Source organism: Dreissena polymorpha, chromosome 10, assembly GCF_020536995.1.
Source record: "Dreissena polymorpha isolate Duluth1 chromosome 10, UMN_Dpol_1.0, whole genome shotgun sequence".
In the NCBI taxonomy this organism is placed as follows: Eukaryota; Metazoa; Mollusca; class Bivalvia; order Myida; family Dreissenidae; genus Dreissena; species Dreissena polymorpha.
In genome coordinates, this window is record NC_068364.1 from 62,638,460 (window position 1) to 62,664,253 (window position 25,794).

General features: G+C 36.0%; 2 protein-coding genes across 10 annotated transcripts in view; one reads left to right on the plus strand and one right to left on the minus strand.

Moving 5' to 3' along the window:
• Window positions 1-390: 390 nt before the first annotated feature.
• On the plus strand, window positions 391-14,413 carry LOC127847875 (uncharacterized). Of its 2 annotated transcripts, XM_052380090.1 has the most exons (6): window positions 391-633; window positions 6,249-6,326; window positions 9,174-9,621; window positions 10,474-10,592; window positions 12,310-12,437; window positions 13,110-14,413. In XM_052380090.1, exons 3-6 carry the CDS (start codon window positions 9,181-9,183, stop codon window positions 14,051-14,053), a joined length of 1,632 nt encoding a protein of 543 aa, XP_052236050.1. In that variant the 5' UTR covers window positions 391-633; window positions 6,249-6,326; window positions 9,174-9,180; the 3' UTR covers window positions 14,054-14,413. The 2 variants fall into 2 exon arrangements, with proteins under 2 accessions (XP_052236050.1, XP_052236051.1); XM_052380091.1 differs by lacking the exon at window positions 6,249-6,326.
• A 2,620-nt stretch (window positions 14,414-17,033) lies between these two features.
• Window positions 17,034-25,794, minus strand: part of LOC127848086 (uncharacterized) — a 55,815-nt gene continuing 47,054 nt past the window's right edge. For 7 of the 8 annotated variants that reach the window (XM_052380380.1, XM_052380379.1, XM_052380382.1 and 4 more), the window contains 2 exons: window positions 20,351-20,500; window positions 17,034-18,733 (listed from right to left, as the gene is read on the minus strand). In XM_052380380.1, coding sequence (XP_052236340.1) covers window positions 18,591-18,733; window positions 20,351-20,500 — 293 coding nt within the window. In that variant the 3' untranslated portion in view covers window positions 17,034-18,590. Of the gene's footprint in view, window positions 18,734-20,350; window positions 20,501-22,920; window positions 23,811-25,794 lie in introns of those variants that run through there. The other variant, XM_052380378.1, reaches the window with a different exon arrangement.

Below are 25,794 nucleotides of genomic sequence, written 5' to 3' on the forward strand. Positions count from 1 at the left end.
AAACGTGGTTATAATAAATAACATTTGAATGTAAATAACTATTTCCGTACATACAAATAAAGCAGTTTGGGATTAAAAACTAGCTTTTTAATATTTATTAACTGTTAAAAATAAATATTCATTAATTTACTGAATGTGGTTATTTGTATTTAAGCCAAAATTTTAAGTAAAAATTATCATTACTTTCATTTATCGAACAATTTTTTTTGCGAAACGATTGAAAACTCACTTTTAAAATGAAACGAATTGATAAATTTCAGATTAATTCGCATGATAAATATAGTTTACAAAACGGAACCTGCCTTACAAAATGGATCACTTGGAACATTAACTTTCCCGATGACCGTATATCGTATTTACAGTGTATTTTAAATACAAGCTGTTCTAACACCGATATGATCCTCGATATCCTTACGATCGATTTATCGACTTTGAAATAGTTTAATAGTATACACAATACATTTATAACTATTGACAACATAGTGGCCTATGATCTACTGTTAGTGTTTAAACACTGGATGAAACGTGTTACATGTATTTGCATACTGGATAGTTCATGTATAGAGTGCACTGCGTGTAATAGTTACTCGGTTGAAACTTTTGGTTTGATATTATATAAGGAATACTCCTCAGGTAAGCATGTTACCTGTTTATATATGAGTAGCATTTGTAATGTTGCAGTTAGAATTAAAGTAATAATAATTAAGTAAGCATATTGTTGTTGCACTATCAAATGATCAAATGTCAACATACTCGGCCAAACGCGGAACTTGTGTACCCCCCGGCAGTTTGGTGACGCATTCTTTTCCTTCACAAAATTGATCAATAAATCCCAATAGATTCTTAATGCAATCATATGCAATAAACAATAGTCCGTTTATTTAAAGATATTTTGAGGCATTCATTGAATTCATACATGGCGGAGGTTTCTTGTTTTTACATGCAAAATATGCAAGGAACCTATTGATATTTTATTTGAATTCATGAATTTATTTGAATTCACGAATGGTTAACTTCACTGTAAATATGAGTTAAACAGGAATTTTGTCACATTTTCGTATTTTTTTTCATAGTGTAATTAAAAGTAACTATACAAGAAAGCATTGCGTCTAACCAAAAATACAAACTTTATTATTGATACATTTGGACCGTGTTCTGTGAAAAAGGGGTTTAATGCATATGTGTAAAGTGTCGTACCAGATTAGCCTGTGCAGTCAATGCACAAAGGCTAAGCAGGGACGACACTTTCTGTCTAAACTGAATTTTTGCTAAGAGGAGACTTCATTGAAACGAAAAATATCATAAAAGCGGCATCAACCCTGCATTAATTTAACCCATTTATGCCAAGCGTCTAGAAAAAATGCCTTGGCAAACGGCGTAGACCCAGCAGTCCGCACAGGCTAATCAGGGACGACACTTTCCGCTTGTATGACATTATTTGTTTTAATGAAGTCTCTTCTAAGCAAAGATCCCATTTAGGCGGAAAGTGTCGTCCCTGATTAGCCTGTGCGGACTGCACAGGCTAATCTGGGACGACACTTTACGCACAGGAATAAGCCCAGTTTTCTCAGAACACGACCTATATTGTAGCGCCCGCTTTGAATCCGTTATAGCTGTTGTATTAATCAACAAAAATAACTTGGACATGGTATGATACGTTTATATTGATTGTGCGCAACGAAGATTGACGGTTGTTTAAGAAAAAGAAACGAGATTGAACGTTTTCTAAAGACTTATATGGACCTTTTCATAGATTTTGGCATATTTTGAAGTTTCTCACAAAATTCATTTAATTGATTAATGTAAACATTTTTACTAAAAAGCTCCAGTAAAAAAAAATCAAGAATGAAAATAAAGAAAGAAAAAAAGTAATTCTCAATTGGACTCGAACCATTTACCACAACCGTGCTCATATAGCGATTGGTGTATTTGATACTTTATATAAGCAATCCTCTTAATGTCGCAAAATATAAGGATAACAACATAACCCTCCAAATTATTCAATCGCTTCCCGTTTGTAACGCTTTATAATTTTCAGGTTTCGTCAAAAGATGCATACAATGGATATTTTAGAACATATTAAAATGTTCAGATTTACTGTTCCCTCGCAAATATAATATATTAACGAAAATTTCCAAATCTGAAATCTTTAACAATTTGTTTTCAATTTTATCAATTTATCAAAACGTGAAAATGGTCCTATTATAACAACAATGCCAACCATACAGTGAATAACTATATACAGATATGCATTCCGCTTTGACATGTAGTTGACATTTAATTATCCTACTCGGTGAATTTTTACCGCATATATTATATTATTAGTAACAAAGTATCACAGTACACGTCAATGCTTGAATGTCCTTTTATCCCATTTTAGTGTGAACGTAAGCTCAAGCTAAAGTAGAGATGCAGTTTTGAAAATCAGTATGCTTTATAGCTTTAACTACGCTATGGACGACAGCTGCAGCTAGTAAGGATAACCACTGCCTGTTTGTACTTAACCACTAGAACACTGTAGCAGACAGCATTTATGAGGTTTAAGAGCTTGTTCAACGATATTGGCCAGTCTAGTGTTTATAAGAGCTTGTGCGACGACATTTGCCAGTTTACTAGTATCATTGAAAATTGTACATATTGGCTGCTTCCAGGGATAATTGGGCTTAATGCTGCATTAAAAGTATGTCATGCGGGCAAAATTGTTGCTCAATAATTTAAAGAAAATATATACAGTATTAGATACACATAACACAACATGTACTATGGTTATAGGCTTGTTATTTTAAGCAAGGAAACAAAATTATAAAGATGGTTGCCAGTGCAGCAACCAATTGTGAAAAAAGATACATATTATTGTTATTTTGTCTAAGTTCTCTCTATAAAATAAATATGAGGATATAAAGTGCACACACATCTCAACCTGTGCTTTCAGACACACTCTTTATAAATTTGAATGGGTTGTGTTCATTTTAAACTTGCGATATAAAAAGCTATAACATAATTTTGAAAACTGAACTGCGTCTAAGATTATGCAATAGCGAACACCTTCAGTGCCTTCAGCGCTTTGATTAATATTTGTTCTTATACTGGAAGGATAACTGTCATGTTAAGGTTAAAATGTAAATATTTGTTTTAGGGTTGTAAACGTTCCTGGCAAATATGACTTATTAGAATGGTTGGTTTCTAAGTTTGTGTTTTCACTGGTTTAGTTAGGAAAAAATCGAACTTTGGTTGTTTGCTTGTGGATAAATTAAAAAGCACAATTTTAGTTCTGTTGAGTATGAATTAAAATATCATCAAGATCGAGTAGCTTGTATAACTATATGCTCATATGAATGAAACAAATATTTAATTTAACAAAATAAGCAAAAAAAAGATGGAAAAAATATTTTCCGGTGACAATCGGCCCGGTGACAATCGGCCAACGGTTATACAGTTGAAATGATACTTTTGCGTGTTCATCGACCGCTTAACATCGTATTTCGTCCTAAAGTGACTACTTATAAAAAACGCCTTTAACCCATTTATGCCTAGCATATAGTAAAAAGGCCGAATAATATGATTGCAATTAGAAGTTTAACGGTACAAAATTATATATTAAAAGATACACAAAATGTTCACCAAATCGCGTATACTGTTGCAAAGATGAGTTAAATATATTCACATCCTTTAACCCATTTATGCCTAGCGTCTAGACAAAAAGGCCTTGGCAAACACCGTAGACACAGATGAGACGCCGCATGATGCGGCGTCTCATCAGGGTCTGCGCTGTTTGTTAAAATGAATTTCTGTAAGAAATAGTCTAAATATATAAATACATATACTAGACATCCCTAATTTTGGAAATTAATTGATCCAATAAAGGAGGATGGGAGAATCCACTAGGCATCAATGGGCTAAATGTAACTTGCTGCTTATAATCACTCATAGCCTGCAAAGTCCAAGTGCAAGTGGTCGCTTCATGAAAGCTTCGTAGCCTGCAAAGTCTGAGTGCACCGCGATAAATTGACTGTATTGCGCTTTACTAGTTATACTAGAAATGGCGCGGCAGAGGCCGACGCGTATCCCCACGCCGCATGTTTGACCCAGGGGCGCCCCAGGACTCGTAATGGGGCCATGCATAGTAGAGAATGACCGTATTGTCATAAGGGAAGTTCAGGTATCAATTAGAAGTAAATCGGTGGAGAAATGAAGAAGAAATAGTAAAAGGCAATTTTGGGTGAGCGTGGTCTGTGTGGGCGGGGCGCCCCAGGATTGGTAATGGGGCCATGCATAGTTGAGATTGACCGTATTGTCATAAGACAGGTTCAGTATCAATTTGAAGTGAATCGGTGTAGAAATGAAGAAATTATAGTAAAATGCAATATTGGGTGGGTGTGGTCTATGTGGGCGGGGCGCCCCATGGTTGGTAATTTGGCCATGCATAGTTGAGATTGACCGTATTGTCATAAGAGATGTTCAGTATCAATTTGAAGTGAATCGGTGTAGAAATGAAGAAATTATAGTAAAAGGCAATTTTGGGTGGGTGTGGTCTATGTGGGCGGGGCGCCCCAGGGTTGGTAATGGGGCCATGCATAGTTGAGATTGACCGTATTGTCATAAGAGAGATGCAGTATCAATGTAGAAACGAAGAAATTATAGTAAAAGGCAATTTTTGGTGGATGTGGTCTATGTGGGCGGAGCGCCCCAGTTTTGGTAAAGGGGCCATGCATAGTTGAGATTGACCGTATTGTCATAAGAGAGGTTCAGTATCAATCGGTGTAGAAATAAAGAAGTTAATGTAAAATAACCTATAGAAATTAGTGAACATCTCTGACCCGGCCCCACCCCAACCCCCATAACTTTTGACCCAGGGGTCAGATCATAATTCCTAATAGTGCAGGGTCGCACATATGCTCATAGCTACCATGTGTGTAAGTTTCAAGGTTCTAATGCTAATAGTGTATGAGGAGATAGTGGCCAGGACGGACGGACGGACGGCGGAGATAACCACAATATCCCCACGCTTTTAAAAAAGCGTGGGGTTAAATATGTCCCAAGTTAAAGAACACACATAAAACAAAATTGAAAGCATCCAACACATACCCAGACTTACGGTAGCCTATCGGATAAAGAGTGCCTTCTTCTCATTTTCAACGCCATTTACTACAGCACGATCTCATCGTTATTGTTGATAGAGTTGAAAAAAGCAACAACAGAATAATATCGATTTGCCTATCTGTAAATTTGCCCCTTTTAGCGTTAGATGATGAATATTTTAAACTAATAGCGCAGTTAATATGCCCATTATACAAGCGCTAGCTAATTGTAATCACGTTTTGATCGACAGAGCAAATGTCGCATACATTTCGTATTTGGCGACATGTGTCGATTGAACTAAACTTGCTAGTCCGTGTTTCATTACCATTTCAAGTATAAGGCACTTGCAAGGTGCTTGACGTTTAGCTTATAAAATGTGTTTGCTTAATTGTATATATGTATTCTTATTTTGATCAAATGGTAAATGGGTCGCCATTGTGTTTAGATTTTTACCATGGAACTAGGCGAAATTCATCAGACTTTATGTATCTAATATAACGATTGTACAATCGCGAACGTTAACGCTGAATAAGGATAAAAATATTACTTGACGCTCGAATTGGTTCCTTAAATACTATTTGGATTAGTTCAATAACGGTTGTGAAGAAGTTCAATAAAGCATAATATATATTCTTTTTTTTGTTTCGCCATGACGACCCGCTTCCAGCAAAGAATATTCTGACACCGGAAATGATTTTAGTCTCGTGAATCAAAATTTAGGAACTTTCGCCAATTCGCAAACCCTTTGAAAAAACGTGTACGGTTAAATAAAATGCTTTTATTTTTATTTATATGGTCACACGGGGTCATATTATACTCTTTTTAAATTGTTAAATCTACCATTTTTTCCAAACGAGACAAACTCAGTCAACGAACCGATTTTTTTAATATATTCTTTAATTTTTTTATATGCAAGCAACAATTCTTCTATCATTCGTTGCAAAGGTTGGTTTTTAGTTGATGACATTTTCGTTCATTATATTCTCGCGAGTTTAATGTTTTCAACTTGCTATCCTTTGTAAAGATATCCAACTGGCGAATATATGTCAAACACGCATTAGTATTTGAATGCAATCCAATTGTCCAAATAGATGACCTAGCAAATGTTTTGGATTATTGTATAAACGCGTATTGCGCTGTGGAGTTTAAAATTATTGTTTTGTCCCCAGGTTTTCATTGGTTCCATACATATGAAATTCGTTGGAAATAGCAAAATGTGGATTTGTGTCTCTAGACAGATCATGCAGGTACTATACTTTTACTGAAATATTGTTTTTAATGGCTGATTGTTTTTTGTTTGTTTTTTTCGTTATTAATACTTTTATTTACATTCGTAAAAGCGGCCTTCTTTGGTAACGTACCGTGAATATTTTGATGACCTTAGAGATGTTCTGGGTTGGTTGCATATTCACCAATACATTCTGAAACTGGAGTATGAAATAATGACTTAGGCTTTCGATAAAATAAACTTCAATAAAGTAATACATATGTTATACACTAAAGAAATGTAATCCCGTTCTAAATAACTATGAAACCATCGAGTAGATCAATATATAAGAATCCAAGACGCAATATAGACCGTTCCAGAATTTAGTCATTACCCAATTATCCCTCCTGAATACTCTCCGCGTCCGCCATTACACTACCACCTAACAACCGGTAACATATATAAGTTAAATTATAAGAGAGCACCGATTATTCAACGGATGAATTTCTTTCTTTTTTTAACTTTTTTATTTGTCATGCAAATTGTATGAACTAAAGTTTTTCTGCTAGAGGAGATGTTATGCTAATGTTATAACAGAACAATGTTTGAAAAACATACAGTTTTTAGGTATTCGTTTAGGAAAATAAACACGTTGACACATTAAAAAACATCTAATTAAATTAAATGCAATATTTATCATTTGATTATTGGCATCAATCTTAAAATCGTGCAATCCTTTGCATTCTAATGTTGAATTGCCCGTTTGTTCTGCATAATCCGATTATCTCGTTTTGATCAGATATTATCCACTGGGTGGCAGATGACTGTCTGGTCATTTAACACCATATCTTCTTTTTCTGGTAGTATTAAGCAGTCTTCTGGTTAAATAATTAACCTCCGACATACTTAACAGTTGCGTACATTAGATATGTGAAATATTGTACAAATTAAAAGTTATGTTCAATATAGAATATCAGAAATTGTACACCGTAAAGATACTAGCCCGTTTAATTTATGAAAAAAAGAATTTAATAATTATAAAATTTACGTAAAAACATTTAACGTATTTAGCGGGTATCGGTTAATTAAAACTACGTCATTTCGTTTGAAGATTTAATTTTACGGCAATGCAGGAACGACATCATAAAAATTAAAAAATTCCATTTGACGCCAACGAGGGTAAATAATGATTAAAAAAGTATATGTATATATATGTATGTGTGTTAAAATGTTAGATATTTGCCACTCATACTCACTATTAAAGGGATCTTTTCACGCTTTGGTAAATTGACAAAATTGAAAAAAGTTGTTTCAGATTCGTAAGTTTTCGTTTTAGTTATGATATTTGTGAGGAAACAGTAATACTGAACATTAACCATGCTCTAATATAGCCATTATATGCATCTTTTGACGATTTTAAAACCTAAAAATTATAAAGCGTTGCAACGCGAAACGATTGAATAATTTGGAGAGTTCTGTTTTTGTCGTTAAATTTTGTGAAACTACGAAGATTGCTTATATAAGGTATAAAATACGTCAAGCATGTGTACTCGGCGGATTAGCTCAGTAGGCTAAAGCGTTTTTACTTCAGGACTCTGGCAAGACTCCAGGGGTCACTGGTTCAAAACCTGCTCCGGGCGACGTTCTTCTCCTTTTTTAATTTTTTTCTTGATTTTTTATTGGAGCTTTTACGATCCAATGTTTACATTTATCAATATAAAGCATTTAATGAATAAGTTAAAAAAATGCCAAAATCTGTGAAAAGGCCCCTTTAACGAGTTTTCAATATGCATGAATACACAGTTCAATTTGCATCATGTAAAGTTGTGTTTTTCAGTTGTATGTTAATATTCACCAATAGCGTCATTCTCTGTACAAAACCCATCAAATTAAAATTACATGTAAATACCGTTATTCACCTCGCTTTTAATAGGGCTTTGTAGTGCGTTTATTTTCAATGCACTCCTTACATTTTCTATCACTCATGTGCTTATCACACAAGCGTACTCATGCCATTCATAATTATATTTTTATAATTAGATGTATTATTATTTTAATTTATTTAAGCGTTTCTGCAAAAAATAATGAGGCTTATGCATAGAGCCCTTTGTTGTGTCAAATTGTCGGCCTTTCAGTCTTCAGATAATCTTTACTTTGATGCTAATGACGCGTTTTTTTTAAAGATGCCTGTAGCGCCGTTAAATGTCGCATCGCCGTTATATGTCGCAGGCTACGAGATTTGTCGCAACGTTGACGATAAATGTCGCAAGGAACGATAAATGTCGCAAATCCTACTGACGATATATGTCGCAACTTTAACGATAAATGATGTTTACACACACAAAAAAACAACACACACGAACATTTTAAAATTTGTATTTGTAACAATTAATCTCAACTTAAAACAATCATTTTAACAACAAAAAATATAATAATCGCCTGAAAATAATTCATTAAGTTATTTATTAATCCGACATCGGCGAAGCGGGTATTCGATACGTCTTTGGCTTTTGGAATCGCTGACTCGCAGAAGTGTAATGGCGGACAGTCACGTGACTGACAATATGGTGGCGGTCAATTTTTCGATTCTGGAACGGTCTATAAAATAGACTAGGTGATAACAGAATAATTGGACGCATGCTACCATGGACTGGATTTAAAAGAATAAGATTTAACAAATAATAATGCATGGTAACAAACTATGCGAGCGCAATAAATAAGTTAAACAATTTATAATTCATTTTAGAAAATGTAGGTACGGCAATCCGACAAACATCGTATCGATTGTTGGAAACTAACTTTTTATGTTTGTCGTATGTGTATTATTAGTTATCAATAGCACTAAAACATTCTAAGATATTACTCAAAAGTTGTTAATTCTTTGCAGACAAAGCATGGACATCGTGATTAATCGATCGCTGTCCTTCATGACTAGGAACAACACCATGTTTGACCCTCATACAAAACCTCACTATGACGTCACATCCGGACAAATTACTTTTTTCGTTTGGTGGGTCGCGTTTGCTGTTGTTTATCTATTGAGAAAATTGGATATTTCTCCCAAAATTATATCTCAATTTACCGAAAAACATATAAAAAGTGACGAGGATGCGTTGACAGAAGTAAAATCCGGAATTGAGAAAATAGTTCAGATTTCGGATAGAACGGAGTCGGATATCGGACATGAAAATAAACATGGGGAAACACAGACGAACAAACCCCCTGAGAAGACTTTCTCTAAGGTTATACCGCCGCCATCTTTGGACGAAGTCTTGCAAAATGTACTCATCTTCGGAGGCATTCTAATCTACTTCTTTCTTTGCGACTATCGGAAGGTAAGCACTTGCACCATACCTTTCAACATAACTTACCACGCATCACATAGTTTTGACTCTTTTCCATCAATTTTAACACGGAGTTTTATGTTGGTATTTGGTAAACAAATTTGATTTGAGGATGGCGAAAATGTATGTTTATCGTATGAAGAAATACGCCTTACTAATACAAGACTAAATCTTGCGATGATAATTATAAAATTACAAATGTATTAAAATATTTATTTCTTTGTTGATGTTTGAATGTTCTACATGGCTTACTTTATCATTCTGAAACACAATTGCTATTCAAATATATCGGTAATATCGTTAACCATTATTTTCAAATGGATATCATCAGAAGAACACACGTATTTATCCAAAACGTTACATTATAAAATCACTCACACCCAAGGAAACTCTGACGATCTTAATTAAATATCTCAACGCCTGGACATGTTTATTGTTCTGACTAGGTCTGATAAACTTTAACAAAACAGAAAGTGCGCCTTCAGTTCATTGCTTGGGACAATATCAGCCGAAATGAGTATTTATATATGCATGATTCGTCTGATAATATGAGCCTTGGTCTGGGAAAACTGGGCTTAATGCATGTGCGTAAAGTGTCGTCCCAGATTAGCCTGTGCAGTCCGCACAGGCTAATCTGGGACGACACTTTCCGCCTAAACTTGATTTTCGGTAAGGATGGACTTCCTTGAAACTAAAATAAACATAAAAGCGGAAAGTGTCGACCTTGATTAGCCTGTGCGGACTGCACAGGCTAATCTGGGACGACATTTTACGCAAATGCATTAAGCCTAATTTTGCCAGAACGCGTCGCATATATTAAGTTGAGTATATGTTTATTCACAGATATTTCCTATGCTCGAGCGAGTATACGACAGAGATGAGTTTTTGTTTCTCGTCTTTGTGCTGTTCCTGGTAGCATGTGCGTTCACACTTCGCCCCACCTCGGAGAAAATACTCAACAGGTACCCCAAGCCTCGGACGTTTGGGCCGTGGTCTGTGAAAAGAGGATTTAATGCATGTGCGTGAAGTGCCATCCCAGATTAGCCTGTGCAGTCCGCACAGGCTCATCAGGACGACACTTTACGCTTTCATGATAGTTTGTGTTTAAAGAAAGTGTCTTCTTAGCAAAAATCTAGTTTAGGCGGAAAGTGTCGTCCTTGATTAGCATGTGCAGTCTGCACAGACTAATCCGGGACGACACTTTACGCAAATGCATTCAACCCCCTTTTTTCACAGAGCACGGTCCATTTATTTAAGCCTCGTTCTGTGATAACTGAGTTTACCGGTTAATGCATGTGCGTCAAGTGGGACGACACTTCCGCCTTAGCTAGAAGACTTACTGAAAACGAAAAATACAATAAAAGCGAAAAGTTCCGTCTCTGATAAGCCTGTGCGGATTGCACAGGCTAATCAGGGATAACATTATTTACATACGAATTTAACCAAGTTTTCTCGTAACGCGGCTGATTTTATCAATTATGTTTATATTTACGCTCGTCTTTTCGATGAAAACATGTCCCGTGTATTCGTTCTGTAGTATACCATCGCAACCTTTTCCGGGAATAATAACCAGTGCCAATTTTGTCTCAATTGATAATGGTATTATTTGAAATGTACATCAAGTTTATCCTTTCTAATCATTCGTGTTATTTGCATTTTAAGAGCTATCTACCTATGTTTGTTCTCAGGAAATATTAAGACAAACTATTTGAGGTGCCCTTTGTAAAAAAGGGTTTAATGCATGTGCGTAAAAGTGTCGTTCAGATTAGCATTCGCGGACTGCACAGGCTAAACTGGGACGACACATTACACAAATTTATTTAACCCCCCTTTTTACAGAGCACGGCCCATTTATAAGTTACTATAATTTTTTCCAATAACTATCAACTAAAATCAATTGGAACGCAATGTAAACTTGAAAACAAGTCTGACTCTATCATGAAGACGAGACTCGAGCACTCCTACAATAATTTTTAAGAAGTTATTGCCCTTTAATAAATTTGAATTGTCTTGATGAAATATTGACTATGAACTCAACTGATATTTGCAAACTTTGGAACATACTATTATGTCGACAAGACGAGGAAGTTATCATGAAATTTTCTACAGTTATCGGTCGTTTTCAGTTTAGAAATTTCGCGTAATATGCTTTCAATTATATGTTGATGAACCAATTGAAAGTATTGCAAACAGTATAAACTTCTTAAGCTAGTTTTAACAAGCGGTTACCGCGGTTATGTAATTATAATAGCTGCAGATGTCACTCCGAAAATTAAATCATGAAAAACTACTTAGAAAATAAATTACCAAAAACGTGTGTTGTTCTCGTAATGTGTACATTCTTCCGTCATTTCTTATTTGAGTCGCGTTCTAAGAAAACTGGGCTCAATGCATGTGCGTAAAGTGTCATCCCATTTTCGCCTGTGCAGGCCGCACATGCTTATCAGGGACGACACTTTCCGCCTAAACTTGATTTTCGGTAAGGAGGTACTTCCTTGAAACTAAAATAACCATAAAAGCGGAAAGTGTCGTCCCTGATTAGCCTGTGCGGACTGCACAGGCTTATCTGGAACGACACTTTACGCACATCATTATGCCCAGTGTTCTCAGAATGCGATTCATTTTGTGTCGTCAAGCGTGATGTGTTCACCAGGCTTACAACCGTGTTTGGTTCTATAGAGCCCAGACGGAGGAATGGAAGGGCTGGATGCAGGTAATGTTCGTCTGGTATCACGTGTTCGCGGCCAAGGAGTGGTACAACTGGATCCGCGTCTATATCGCCGCCTACGTTTGGATGACCGGATTCGGTGAGTGCATTGTGGGACCGTGTTTTATACACATTATTTTTTCATGACGTCTTTATGACCGAAAATGGCGAGTATATTGTGGGTCCGTGTTTTATACACATTATTTTTTTCATCACGTCTTTATGACCGGATTTGGCAATTATATTGTGGGACCTTATTTAATACCAATTATTTTTTCACGACGTCTTTGTTACCGGATTCGGTGAGTACATTGTGGGACCGTATTTAATACAAATTATTTTTTCACGACGTCTGGGTGACCGGATTTTGCGAGTACATTGTGGGACCGTTCTTTATACACATTATTTTTTCACGACGTCTTTATGACCGGATTTGGCGAGTACATTGTGGGACCGTATTTTATACAAGTTATTTTTCACGACGTCTGGGTGACCGGAGTTGGCGAGTACATTGTTAGACCGTATTTTACACACATTCTATTTTCACGACGTCTGGGTGACCGGATTTGGCGAGTACATTTTGGGGCTGTATTTTATGCACATTCTTTTTTCACTACGTTTTGGTGACCGGATTGGGCGAGTACATTGTGGGACCGTATTAAACACATTTCTTTTTTATGTATTTTCTCAATCGATAATTTATACGCGCATTCATGATTTAATGTTTGTTTTTTGCATAGGCCACTAAGCCTTTTATTTGTTTCTTTTACAGGTAACTTTTCATTCTTCTGGGTGAGGAAGGATTTCTCCTTGTACCGCTTCCTGAAAATGCAGTTCCGACTGAACTTCCTGGTCACGTGTGTATGCGTTGTCACTGGCAACGAATACATGCTGTACTACATATGCGCCATGCATTCCTATTGGTTCATTTCCGTGTATCTATTTATGGGCGTCCTCCGTTCCTGGAACACTGATAGCAAGAAAATGGCGGTCAAATTTCTGGCTTATTTCATTTTTAACTTCGTGATATTCGATATTAGCGTTGTGGCGGACACTATCTTCAAACCATTTTCATTTTTGCTAGGATATACGGATCCAAATTTTGGGGTCATTCACGAATGGACATTCAGAGCTGGCCTTGATCATTGGGCTTGCTTCTTTGGAATGCTGTGCGCGTACAACTATCCGCATTTTGAAAAATTTCTGACAGATCTGGAGAAAAGCGAAAACTACCGGAAAGCAATTTTGACCAAAGTAGTTTTAATTGCAGGAAGTATTATTGCGTTGGTTGTGTGGTACGTGCTTGTCATGGGCAAAGAAAAACACGCATATAATGCATTGCATCCCTATACATCAATGATTCCCATTGCATCGTTTATAATTCTGAGAAATTCATTCCCTATTCTGAGGAAGTACTACATACATTTGTTTGCATTCCTTGGGAAAATTACATTGGAGACGTACCTCTCTCAACTTCACATATACTTGCAATCTAACGCCAAACATTTAATTGGTTACCTCCCAAATCACCATTTCTTGAATTTCGCATTTGCGACGATTATTTATCTTTTGATATCGCACAAGCTTTTTGATATAACTACAATACTTAGTGCATTTTTGATTCCAAACGACACGAAACGGGCGGCAAAACACGCGGTTGTTATCTTTCTAGCGTTTGTTGTGACCTACGCATGCGCAGTTGCAGCAGGGTTCTAAGTTTAAACCGGAGAGTAATTTCATTTATATTATTTCATAAAGGGTTTAATTAAATGCATGTTTGTCTGTTCATCTCCGATTGTAACAGCTGCATGTAATGTTAATATATTGGCGGGTATAATTTTCATACATATGCATTCTTACTCATTGTTAATTCATTAATTTGTTAATTAATTTAGAAAAGCGTTTGTTTTCTTAGACAATTTATAAGCATAACAAAATTCATTTAAATCGAAATGCCTGTTATGAATGAATGTGCTATATGTTATATATTTTTCTTTCTGAATTGTTTAAACTTTAAATTTGCTTACTCTCCAATGAATGCATACTTATATCTAAAGGGTTAGGTTATTCTGCACGATCTAAAATATATATTTTTCTAAGGAACAACACATTAATCGAAACAAACTTAAATGGATTTAATCAAATAATCTGACATTAACAGATTCACGTCATGTACATGACTGTATACATAATGTAACTTGCAACAGTGGGGAAAATTTTCAGAAATGATGATTTTTATTGTGGGTAAACTAGAAATAAATTGGTTAATATTTTCGTATTGGTTTTGGCTTTATTATTTTCAAATGCAATACATTGAGCAGGATTCCACGTACCCATCTTGTTATTTTTGTTGTGACACAGGCTGTATGGTCACCGCAGTGGTTGGTTGATACTGCATACTTAGGGCTTCCCAATCGGCGCACCTGTGTTTGCTATGTTGGATCGCCATGCCAGTCCGGTGGAACTGCAGCCGGATAATCTGACACAACGTTCCTCACCTTTGTCATGAAACCATGAGGTCGCAGTGGTGTTGTGGATATGGTGTCCGCCTAGCGATCGGGGTGTCACGGGTTCGATCCCCACTGTGGGAGCGTTCTTTAGACTTCCCCCATAGACACCAAGTACTGGTTCTAGTCCCTTGAAGCGGACTCAAGAGCGTGTCAAATATGCCTTAGGCTTTCTATGCAATCGAGCTCAAATAAATAGGTTTAAACTAAACAGCGTTTTTAGTAAAAAGCTAGGTAACGTAATGTTGCAGCTATATTTTCTGATTTACCATTCGTAAGACGGGCTCTGGTATACACCTTGTCCAGAGCGATAAGATATCGGGGATCGCAGGTTCGACCTCCGCTCAGCCATAGCTTACTCATTTTTCGGATTCGACGTAAAGCATGGGTGCAGTGGAACGTCTCTGTAACTCAACTTACAAATATAATGCGGGAGATGAGCATATGATTAGCCCTGGTGCTTCAGATTAAAAGGTTTATAGGTGCCATCGATTCAAATGTTACCCCATTCAATCGATTGAAATGTTTCCCGGTGCCATCGATTAAAATGTTTTCTTGTGCAATAGGTACAAATATTAAACCGTGTCATCGATTAAAAAAGTTTCACGGTACCATCGATTTAAATGTTGCCAGGTGCATCAATTAAAAACTTTCCCGGTGTAATCGATTAAAATATTACCCGGTGCTGTCGATGAAAATGCTTCCCGTAGCCATTGGTTAAAATGTTCGGCATGCGGACACATGAATGTCCTCATAAATAGAAGCTTTTATGTGGAATGAAACCACAAGAAACACACACGCACAAACGCACACACACACACATAAGGTATTGCATAACGCACTCGTACACCAGCGCCCACTTATATCGGCTTTCAAAAACTTCGTATTCGTATGTAAAATCACGAGGGCTGATCGAGTTCAATGCGCACACGAATTAAAAAGCGTATTCTGACATGTATATACAGACCGATCATATGAGTCGCGTTCTGAGAAAACTGGGCATAATGCATGTGCGTAAAGTGTCATCCCATTTTAGCCTGTGCAGTCCGCACAGGCTAATCAGGGACGACACTTTCCGCCTAATTTGGATTTTTGCTAAGAAGAGTCTTCATTTAAACGAAAACTGTCATACAAGCGGAAAGTGTCGTCCCAGATTAGCCTGTGCGGATTGAACAGGCTAATCTGAGACGGCACTTTACGCACATGCATTATGCCCAGTTTTCTTAGAACACGACTGATATTTAGTACAGTTAGGTCGATTTTAAATGTCGCGACAACGTATTACTGCAAATAATTTGAGAAATTTCTAGTCCTTTTGCGTTGGTTAACTAACCATTATGCTTTAAATTGTTTATAAAAATGTAGCCCATCATGTGCAATTCTTTGAAGATGGGATCTACGGATGCAAATGCATTTAACGTTTTTCGCACAATATTCCGGACGGCAAGTTATTGATTCTTCAGTAAAATATGCATATTAATTTAATAGTTCATCGTTATGTGTAACACATGTTCACATTATAAAGTGTGAAAGTTGTATTTCACCATAAATAGGCTGTATAGAAGATCAAATATATATTCGGTTCTCGGTTTGTTTTGAAGAGAGAGTACTCGTCCACAAGCACATCATTCGACTTAACTCCCTTATACAATGTAGTTAAAAGTACTGTAAACGTATTGGGCAATCATCGCCTTCATCGTCACCTTTATCATCGCCATGGACGTGATCATCATCCAATATCGTTTTCATCATTACATTCATAATCAGTATTGTCGTTGCCGTCGAAATTATCATCGCTATGACCGTCCTTATCATAATCGAAGTCATCGTCATTTATAAACCCTGATCTTCGAAGTCGCATTCGTTCACCACTAAAGAAAACATCATGAATTATCCCATGTATGCCTAGTGGACTCTCTCATCCTTCTAATGTGGATCGATTTATTTCCAAAATTAGGGATGTCTAGTATATTTTTTTCTACATTTATAATATATCTTACAGAAATTCCTTTAAGCAAACAGCGAAGACCCTGATGAGACGCCGCATCATGCGGCGTCTCATCTGGGTCTACGCTGTTTGCCAAGGCCTTTTTTCTAGACGCTAGGCATAAATGGGTTAAAGTAAACGGATCTATAATCGTACACGAATCAAGGACTGCTTTGTAAATTACAATAAAAACATCAAAAACTTAATATTGATAAGTTTTTTTTTTCTAGAATTTATTAACCAAAATCTACGAATACAATAGTGATATACAAAAAACAACAAAAATAATGTAATTTACAGACCCTTCAGCAAACGGTGTAAGCAAAATATATGTGTGTATGTTAAAGCCATACTGTCAACCCGTTAAGAGCACAATCATAAACACGTATATAAGTTCAAAATATGAAAAAAAAAAAAAATTGCTAATATTAAGAGGACTCACAATTCGTTTTTAGCGTATGGTCTTATTTGTTTCTTGAATTTTCCGTCAGAAATGAGGTTATTATAATAATATGACTCTTTCATCAACTATTTCGGTTTGAAAACCCTATTAAAAATAAACCACTTGCATAATACAGTAAACTCAGATTTTGCAAAATAAAAATAAAAAGACGATTAAAACAAATAGAGGCGAGTTATATTTATGCTGTTGTTATTGTTTTGTCCGAAGGTATCTAAAATGTATTCATAAGGCGTAAAATATGTTGATTTGCGATACTTTAAAACGTCTCGTCAAAATTAAGTAAGTACATAGGTATCATTTTTCCATGTAGTGAAAAGTCGCTAGATTTAATCCATATTCAAAATACAGATAGGCCTAAAATCCCAAAACATTACTTTGCACACATGTGACTGTCAGATTGCTATAAAAACAAATTATGACCAATACAAAAATACAGATGAAACAAATAAAGCAAGCTAATATAATTTATTTCACTTTTATAGGGTTGGGTAATGTTCAGAATAGGTCGGGGTTTCAACCTGTTAAAACATCTATGGAAGCCTTTGGCTTTAGAATTTCAACGACGATATTCGCTTGGAATTATGAAATCAATATAAAATCTGGATTTTTTTTCACTGCACTATGCCGTTTCACAAACAACCCCACGGGCTTTGATATTTTACCAGATTAAGTACTGCGTATTAAAACATACACATTGTAATACACATAAATATCATTCGGTTCTGCGACGCAATTCTAAAATATGTAATATTAATTAAATAATTTACAGTTTTTAATTTCGAAAGTTTTTTTCAACTTCACAATCCTTCGTCCAAATACGTTTTCGTTTTCACCCACCAGACTGATCTGAATCGTTATAGATCTACCGACCCTATTTTTTCTATTCAAAGTTTTTTAAAAAATCATTTTTGCCACATTAAATCATATTAAAAGTGGAAGTTTTCTGTCACTTGGTATTGTTATTTTAGTGGGAAGTACAAAATTTAGAAATAAATGCTGAGCCGACCTACCAACCCTTTTTTTCGTAGATGTAAGTTGAATCAAACAACCTTTTACGCCAAATTAAAAATAGGTTCTTAAGAAATATGCCACTTACGTTAAATCGAGACGTATTAAACCAAAATCAACAAACAAACTTCACAAAATCTATGCACCCGTTAAAATATTGCATAATAAATGAGAAGAATAAAAAAGAAGTCTAAAAATAGATCAGGGAATAACGTCATTAAATGTTGTATATATTTAAATGACGTCATGTTAAAAAAACATAATGACGTCTTCGGCTGAGTATACAATTTAACGTTTGCACATGTCGACGACCAGCAGAAGGCCGGAAATGGCGAAGATGATGCCCGCTATACAGCAGAGAGCGAACGACCACGAGAGGTTGTGTTTCACTTCCGAGCCATAGATGATGATGCCTAGGAGAATGCAACCGGCTGGAATGCAAAAGGTAAAAAATCATCAAAGCACTGAAAGTATTGTAAATATAAATTTAACTTACCAATTGTAGTGTTAATGGCGGATTTGGTTATAGATGTCATTACAACGTTATTATGCAGATTTAATGATATGAAGTCACCAATTGTAGTGTTAATGGCGGATTTGGTAATAGATGTCATTACAACGTTATTATGCGGCTTTTAATGGTATGAAGTCACAGACATTGCTAAATATGACTTGCACTAAAACGTATTTATCTTTCGTAACGTAAAAACGTTAGTTTAATTTACACGACGACAATGATTTTATTTTTCAAAACAAACATTAATATTTAGCACCAGCATCAAGGATTAGAGCTGCAATACTAAAGTAAAAGTTTGCATCTATTTGCTTGGTTTATTTCACAATCACTTGAGGAACAACGATGATAAACAATTTCGTTAATCCATTTATGCCTAGTTGACTCTCTCATCCTTCCAAATTGGATCAATTTATTTTGAAAAATAAGGGAAGTCTAGTACATTTATTTTTATATTTAGAATATTTCTTACAGAAATTTCTTTAAGCAAACAGCGCAGGCCCAAATGAGACGCCGCATCATGCGGCGTCTCATTTGGGTCTGCGCTGTTTGCTTACAGAAATTTCTTTAAGCAAACAGCGCAGACCCAAATGAGACGCCGCATCATGCGGCGTCTCATCTGGGTCTACGCTGTTTGCCAAGGCCTTTTTTCTAGACGCTAGGCATAAATGGGTAATCTACAACATTCAGTCAATACTTTTATGTTTGTCGTAATACATTTTATACAACCACCTATCACGTGTATTTTTTAATAATCCGATTATCTGAAAATTGATATGTATTTATGCTGAACAAAAATAAGTAAAAAAATTCATGATTGAGATGTATTTGACATTTGGTTGGATTGTGACTTTAACCTTTCTCAACTTTATCAAATTAAAACGCATTTCTTCTACTACTGTTTAGAAAGAACAACATTATTTACAGCACTCGAACTCTTTTACCGTCACGTATTCAGCAAAAACTATTTGAATAACTAGAGCGCAATGAAATAGAGTAAAATGTTTTAATTTTTCGTTTTAAGTATTCTCTCAATTTTAATATAAAATAGTATATTTATTCTACTTTATACATATGTCCATGCGTGACATTGAGTGCGAGCCTTGAAGCCTATTAAACAAATCTAAGAATACATTATATGTATTCTAAGTATATTCTTTATTCTTAAGTCTATGCTCGGGTTCGTGAAACCCCAACCAGGGTGTGCATTCAAATACATATTTGAGTTAAAGTTTTAGACTCAGACTCTGCTTTTTATAGACAAAGACGTCAGTTTTCTCGGGAAATAAATCTTTGCATATTTATATGACTGTCCATTTGGTAAATATCGTTAAGAACAAACAATATGTGTGAGGTACACGCTCTGGTAATGATTCGCGCAATAGAGGGATCGCGAAAACAGCGAACATTTGTCATCCGAGAATATTTGTGTTCTCACAGTCCATAATACTTGATGCTCAATTTTGTCTCGTTTCTTATGTCTCGGTAAAATATGAAGTCACAAAATGTTTGTGAATGTCCCATGTCCACTTACCTGCGGCAAAGCAGGCTAAAATGCTCAGGATGAAGACGATCCGCTTGCCGGAAGTGGCCGGCACGAAGATGTAGAGAATGATCAGGATCAGCGCGACGACTGCAGCGATGAATCCAAGCACCTCAAAGGCCTGAGTAGCCTTCAGCCAACCTGAAAAAGAGAAAAAAAAAATTGTTAATAAATTTGCACTGTTTTTGTTTACCATACGTCTGGATTAGTTGATACGTATTTAATTTAGCTCGATTGCATCGACAGCGTCATACTTATTGAAAGGCTACCGGGTCTGTTTCTTGGGGCTAGAACCAGTACGCGGTGTCTTTGTGTGTGATCTAAAGAACACTCCCACAGTGGGGTTGGAACCGTTTTCCCCGGTCGCTAGGCGACTACATTATCGGTATCCATTACACCATGGAGACGATTCGTCTGAATTTATCAGGGCATTGTACAGTACTATACAACCATTTCTGTGGTCATTATCTCTAATATGAATTTACATGGCATGTGTCAGTATTATTATTTTTTATTTACACTGCTATTCTGCCAAAATGTGATCTACGTAGGGCAATGTAAGTATAATTCATTTCCCCGGCGGCTATTGTCTCATAATTGCTTCAAGTTTGGAATGTGTCAGTTGTTTTCATATCCACGGCTATTCTCCTACTTTTGATTAAAGTAAGGCATTTCTCAGTATGCACAAATTTTTACGGCTATTCGTCCTGTACATCTGAATTAAGACAGTTGTTGTCAGTTTGACAAATCACCGCGGCTATTTCTTTTACTTAAAAAAAATGTGCAGGTTTTAGTAACAACTGTCACACTTCTTCGCTCGGTAAAGCGATGTTAAACATATTCTTATACTTTCTTACGTCTCTTATTTCTCCATACTGTTTCAGAATTTTACTACACGTGAAGACATGTGAAAATTTGCGTATACGTCAGGCGAACATTGCCTTTCCTTTCGGTTTTCCTAGGACAAGCTGTGTTTGCTGTAGACATTACTTTCATAGTATAATTATAAACATATAAGGGTGATGTTTGTTTCTTCTTGAATACGCGAAGTTGTCAGGGTTAATAAAAGAAAGTGGTTTACGAGGCAAATACCGTATCCTCAAATGAAACCGTACATTGAGTATTTGACGTATCGTTTATTTTATTTGTATTGCTCTTTACCAGTTTATATGATAACACAATACTAATAACAGCTGTACTTTATAACGGCTTGTATTATTATATTAGTAGCAAACTAAAAATAAATGTTTCAGTGTATACTTTCATTATGGTCGAGTGCCACAATTTCTGTTGTTATCTAGATCACGCCCAAGTATTATTAATGAAAATATCATTATGTAACCCTGGCATCATCTCAGAGGCATCTTACTAATGCCCTTGCCTGGACAAATGCCAAACGGTTGCTAAGTGACAGAATACCAGTGGTGTGTAACCCGGATGCTTGGTATGCGCGTCTGAGTCACCCGGATGGCGATAAAAATTGAAAGAGAAAAAATGTAAATGTTTTTGTTCCATTACAACCTGTCAGGAAATGATGCTTCATTTTGAGTGGTTCCTATTACAACGATTGAACATTGCAAAGAGCTAGTGTGTAGTGTTATACTGGTTTTATATGAGTCGCGTTCTGAGAAAACTGGGCTTAATGCATGTGCGAAAAGTGTCGTCCCAGATTAGCCTGTGCAGTCCACACAGTCTAATCAGGGACGACACTTTCCGCCTAAATTGGATTTTTGCTACGAAAATACTTCATTTAAACGAAAAATGTCATAAAAGCGGAAAGTGTCGTCCCTGATTAGCCTGTGCGGACTTCACAGGCTTATCTGGGACGACACTTTACGCACATGCATTATGCCCAGTTTTCTCAGAACGCGACTCATGTTTGTGCCGAAATGAATGTTTAAGCACCAATATTGGGATTGTAAGATTAAAATAGAATGTATTTTCGGGATTAGCGTACCACTTACTTCTTGAATACTTCTGTCTTTGGAGAAATGATCTAAAACGAAGTTGGTACAGCAAGGGTTTTCTGGCTAACATTTGACATAATTATATATATATATTATAGAGGTAACATTAACTAGGACAAGGCCTTGCAAAATCACGGAGAAATGATCAAGCAAGATTGACTGAGTGATGGAGTCATGGGATTGTGATGGAATGTGTTTGTATGATAACCTGTTGTAAACGCAGTTGTACCGTTAACTGCTTCGCATGGTATAATGTAATTCCATAATGTCGTAAGTTGTTACATTTCACGATTACTTAGGCCATTATTTATCGTACTACAATTCACGCATTGAAAAATAAGTCAGAATTTTAGATTTTAGAAAAATGCATTCATTCTTATTTTCTTGCTCACAAACTGTCCTGCATTAATCCATTTAGTCAGTATCAAACATAGGCTTTTATAGTTTAAAAGAGTTTACAGTTAATCTTACATGACATAACGCAATGCGCTGGTATTTGGGTTTTAATCAATCGTATAAGTTCATATTTGAACTCAGTGGCCGACTCGTTGTGTACGATCAAGATGTCTACGCCAAAAACGCGACATTTCTTACCAATATCTTTAACGTCGTAACACCGAAAGAACCATGTCGTCGAGTAGCAATCCTTCCAAAGGCCAAACGACCACGTGGCGGTTATATCGTTTGGTGCCGGGTGCATAAACGTTTGCGTTGCCCAAAGGGACGTGTAGAAACCAAACATATTCAACAAGAAGGCCACAATGGTCAGTCCGAACGAGATCATCGCAAACAAACTGGCGTCCTTGTAAAGACACATTTTGGGATGTTCAAATCTTTGAAACAACTAAGAAAATATCCAAAAGTTGTAAAAAGTCAGTGACAAAATTTCGCCGATGCTTAGAACCCTTCCTCAGGTCAAAGCAACCCTTTTGCTCTTAAAAACGTTGCTAATGCTTGTATTTAAAAAGTGTTGCTATTTGAATAGCATGAAAATGCTAACTATGCCTCGTTATTGTTCCACTTAATATGACATCGTCAAATGCAAATCTCGGCGGTTAATAATGGAATGCTTGTTTGAAACATGTATGGCACTACTTCGCGGAGTACCTCAATTACTCCTAAGTATGGTAATAACAGCATAGACTCCAATCAGCGTGGAGCCACAACATCACATACATCACAAACGTTTTCAAAACACAAATCCGTCGCTACAAGCCGAACACTCCATACATTCACTGGTTCTAATTGCCTCTTTGTACTAGAACTTTGATTAACAATGCACGCCTTGAAAACAAGTGGGTTCGCAAAGCACACGAACGCCGGTCTAAATCCCCCTTAGTTACATAGAACTTTGATTAACAAAGCACACCTTGAAAACAAGTGGATTTTCCAACGCATACCCACGTTCAACAAAATCCACATGGGAATAGGACGTTCAAGTTTGTCAGCGAATCCCAAGATCGACTGATGCTGAAAACAACGTGGCGTGTGCCCAACATCATTCTAGACAAATGTATAATTCATGAAGACATCGTTCGGGAAGAATTCGTACAAGCTCTCGGTAGCACGCACATACATGCATGTTCTTGTTATCGCTTATCTAACGGTTCATTACTCTTATAAACACGTTAAATCATATCAAAACAAATTAATTAACCCTTTCTCACTCAGAAGCAAAGTGAAAATAGCTACCTGCAAACAACATTAAACAAGAACAGCGTGCGATAAACTCGCATACTGGTCAGGTTTTAAGCTGTTTGCTGCTCATCAGTATACAAGGGTTGGAAATGAAGCTTTGAAAACTTTAATCCAGCAAGAATGGTGTTAAATTAAATTTATTTTTCTTAGGGACTTCAAATGCGTCAAAAACGTATCTAAGTGGTACAAGGTAAAGCCAAAATGTTGATTTTGATTGTTGATTATTATTTGTGATTATAATAATAATAATTATTATTATTATTATTTGTTGTTTTTGTTATCAATGATTATGTTGTTATTGTAACTGTGGTGGCAGTGGTTGTAGAGATAATTGTTAAATAGACATTAAACTGGCTGCTCGTTTAGTCCGTTTCGATGATCATGTAATCTTCACTGCACCGCATTTCACTTAACTGACATAGAGGCATATTCGAACTTCTGTTGGTAATGCATCAGTTATCCAACAGTTGTTTATATTCAGAGTGGTTCATCACAGTGGAATGTAACCTACACTGCTGTTTTATATCCAGCAACATATCTATTTTAAGCATTTCGCGTTACTCCCCTGCACTCCAGGTACGGAACGCGATTATATAACATAAGACCAGTACCAGCAAATTAAAGGGATCTTTTCACGCTTTGGTAAATTGACAAAATTGAAAAAAGTTGTTTCAGATTCGCAAATTTTCGTTTAAGTTATGATATTTGTGAGGAAACAGTAATACTGAACATTTACCATGGTCTAATATAGCCATTATATGCATCTTTTGACGATTTTAAAACCTAAAAAATATAAAGCGTTGCAACGCGAAACGATTGAATAATTTGGAGAGTTATGTTTTTGTCGTTAAATTTTGTGAAACTACGACGATTGCTTATATAAGGTATAAAATACGTTTGGTATGTATACTAGGCGGAATAGCTCAGTAGGCTAAAGCGTTTTTACTTCAGGACTCTGGCAGGACTTCAGGGGTCACTGGTTCGAAACCTGCTCCGGGTAATGTTCTTTTCCTTTTTTAAATTTTATTCTTGATTTTTTACTGGAGCCTTTACGATCCAATGTTTACATTTATCAATATAAAGCATTTAATGAATAAGTTAAAAAATGCCAAAATCTGTGAAAAGGCCCCTTTAATAACTTTCGCTGAAGAAATATTTCAGTAATCAAAAAGTTACATGAATTGAATTAACGTCAACGTCAGAAATGTTTTACAAAAAACCCATCTAGATTTACTGGTCAAACACGTGAGGCAAAACAAAAAAATGCAACTGCATTAAGCTAAGAGACTGAAGGATTGCATACAATGTACAAAACAACAAGCAACATATTTTTGGCTTAAAAGAAAAACAACAAAACTGCAACTAAATTTAAAGCGCTCGTGACCACAGTAATCATGCGCATTGAAAACAATACCTTTTCATTGTATATTTTGAGTTAAAATACTCTTTTACAACCATAAATAACGTTTGTGTTAATTGTATCGCAGGTTATACACTGGTTACAGAACCAATGAGAAGGGGCTTGAGGCAGATTAGTTTCCATGATAACAGATGCTTACAAATAAAACTTTCAGACAACCGTTGAAATCCAATCACAGACTAGAATTGAAACTCAAAAGATAAGAAACATTTAATAACACAAATGACTTGCGGTAAGAAAAGCATCGACTTTCATTAGACGTTAACAATAATTCACGATCGCAATGTTTAAACAAAATAATTGTCACTATCGCGACGAGCACGCGCATTCACAAACAACGAAAGAGTTCG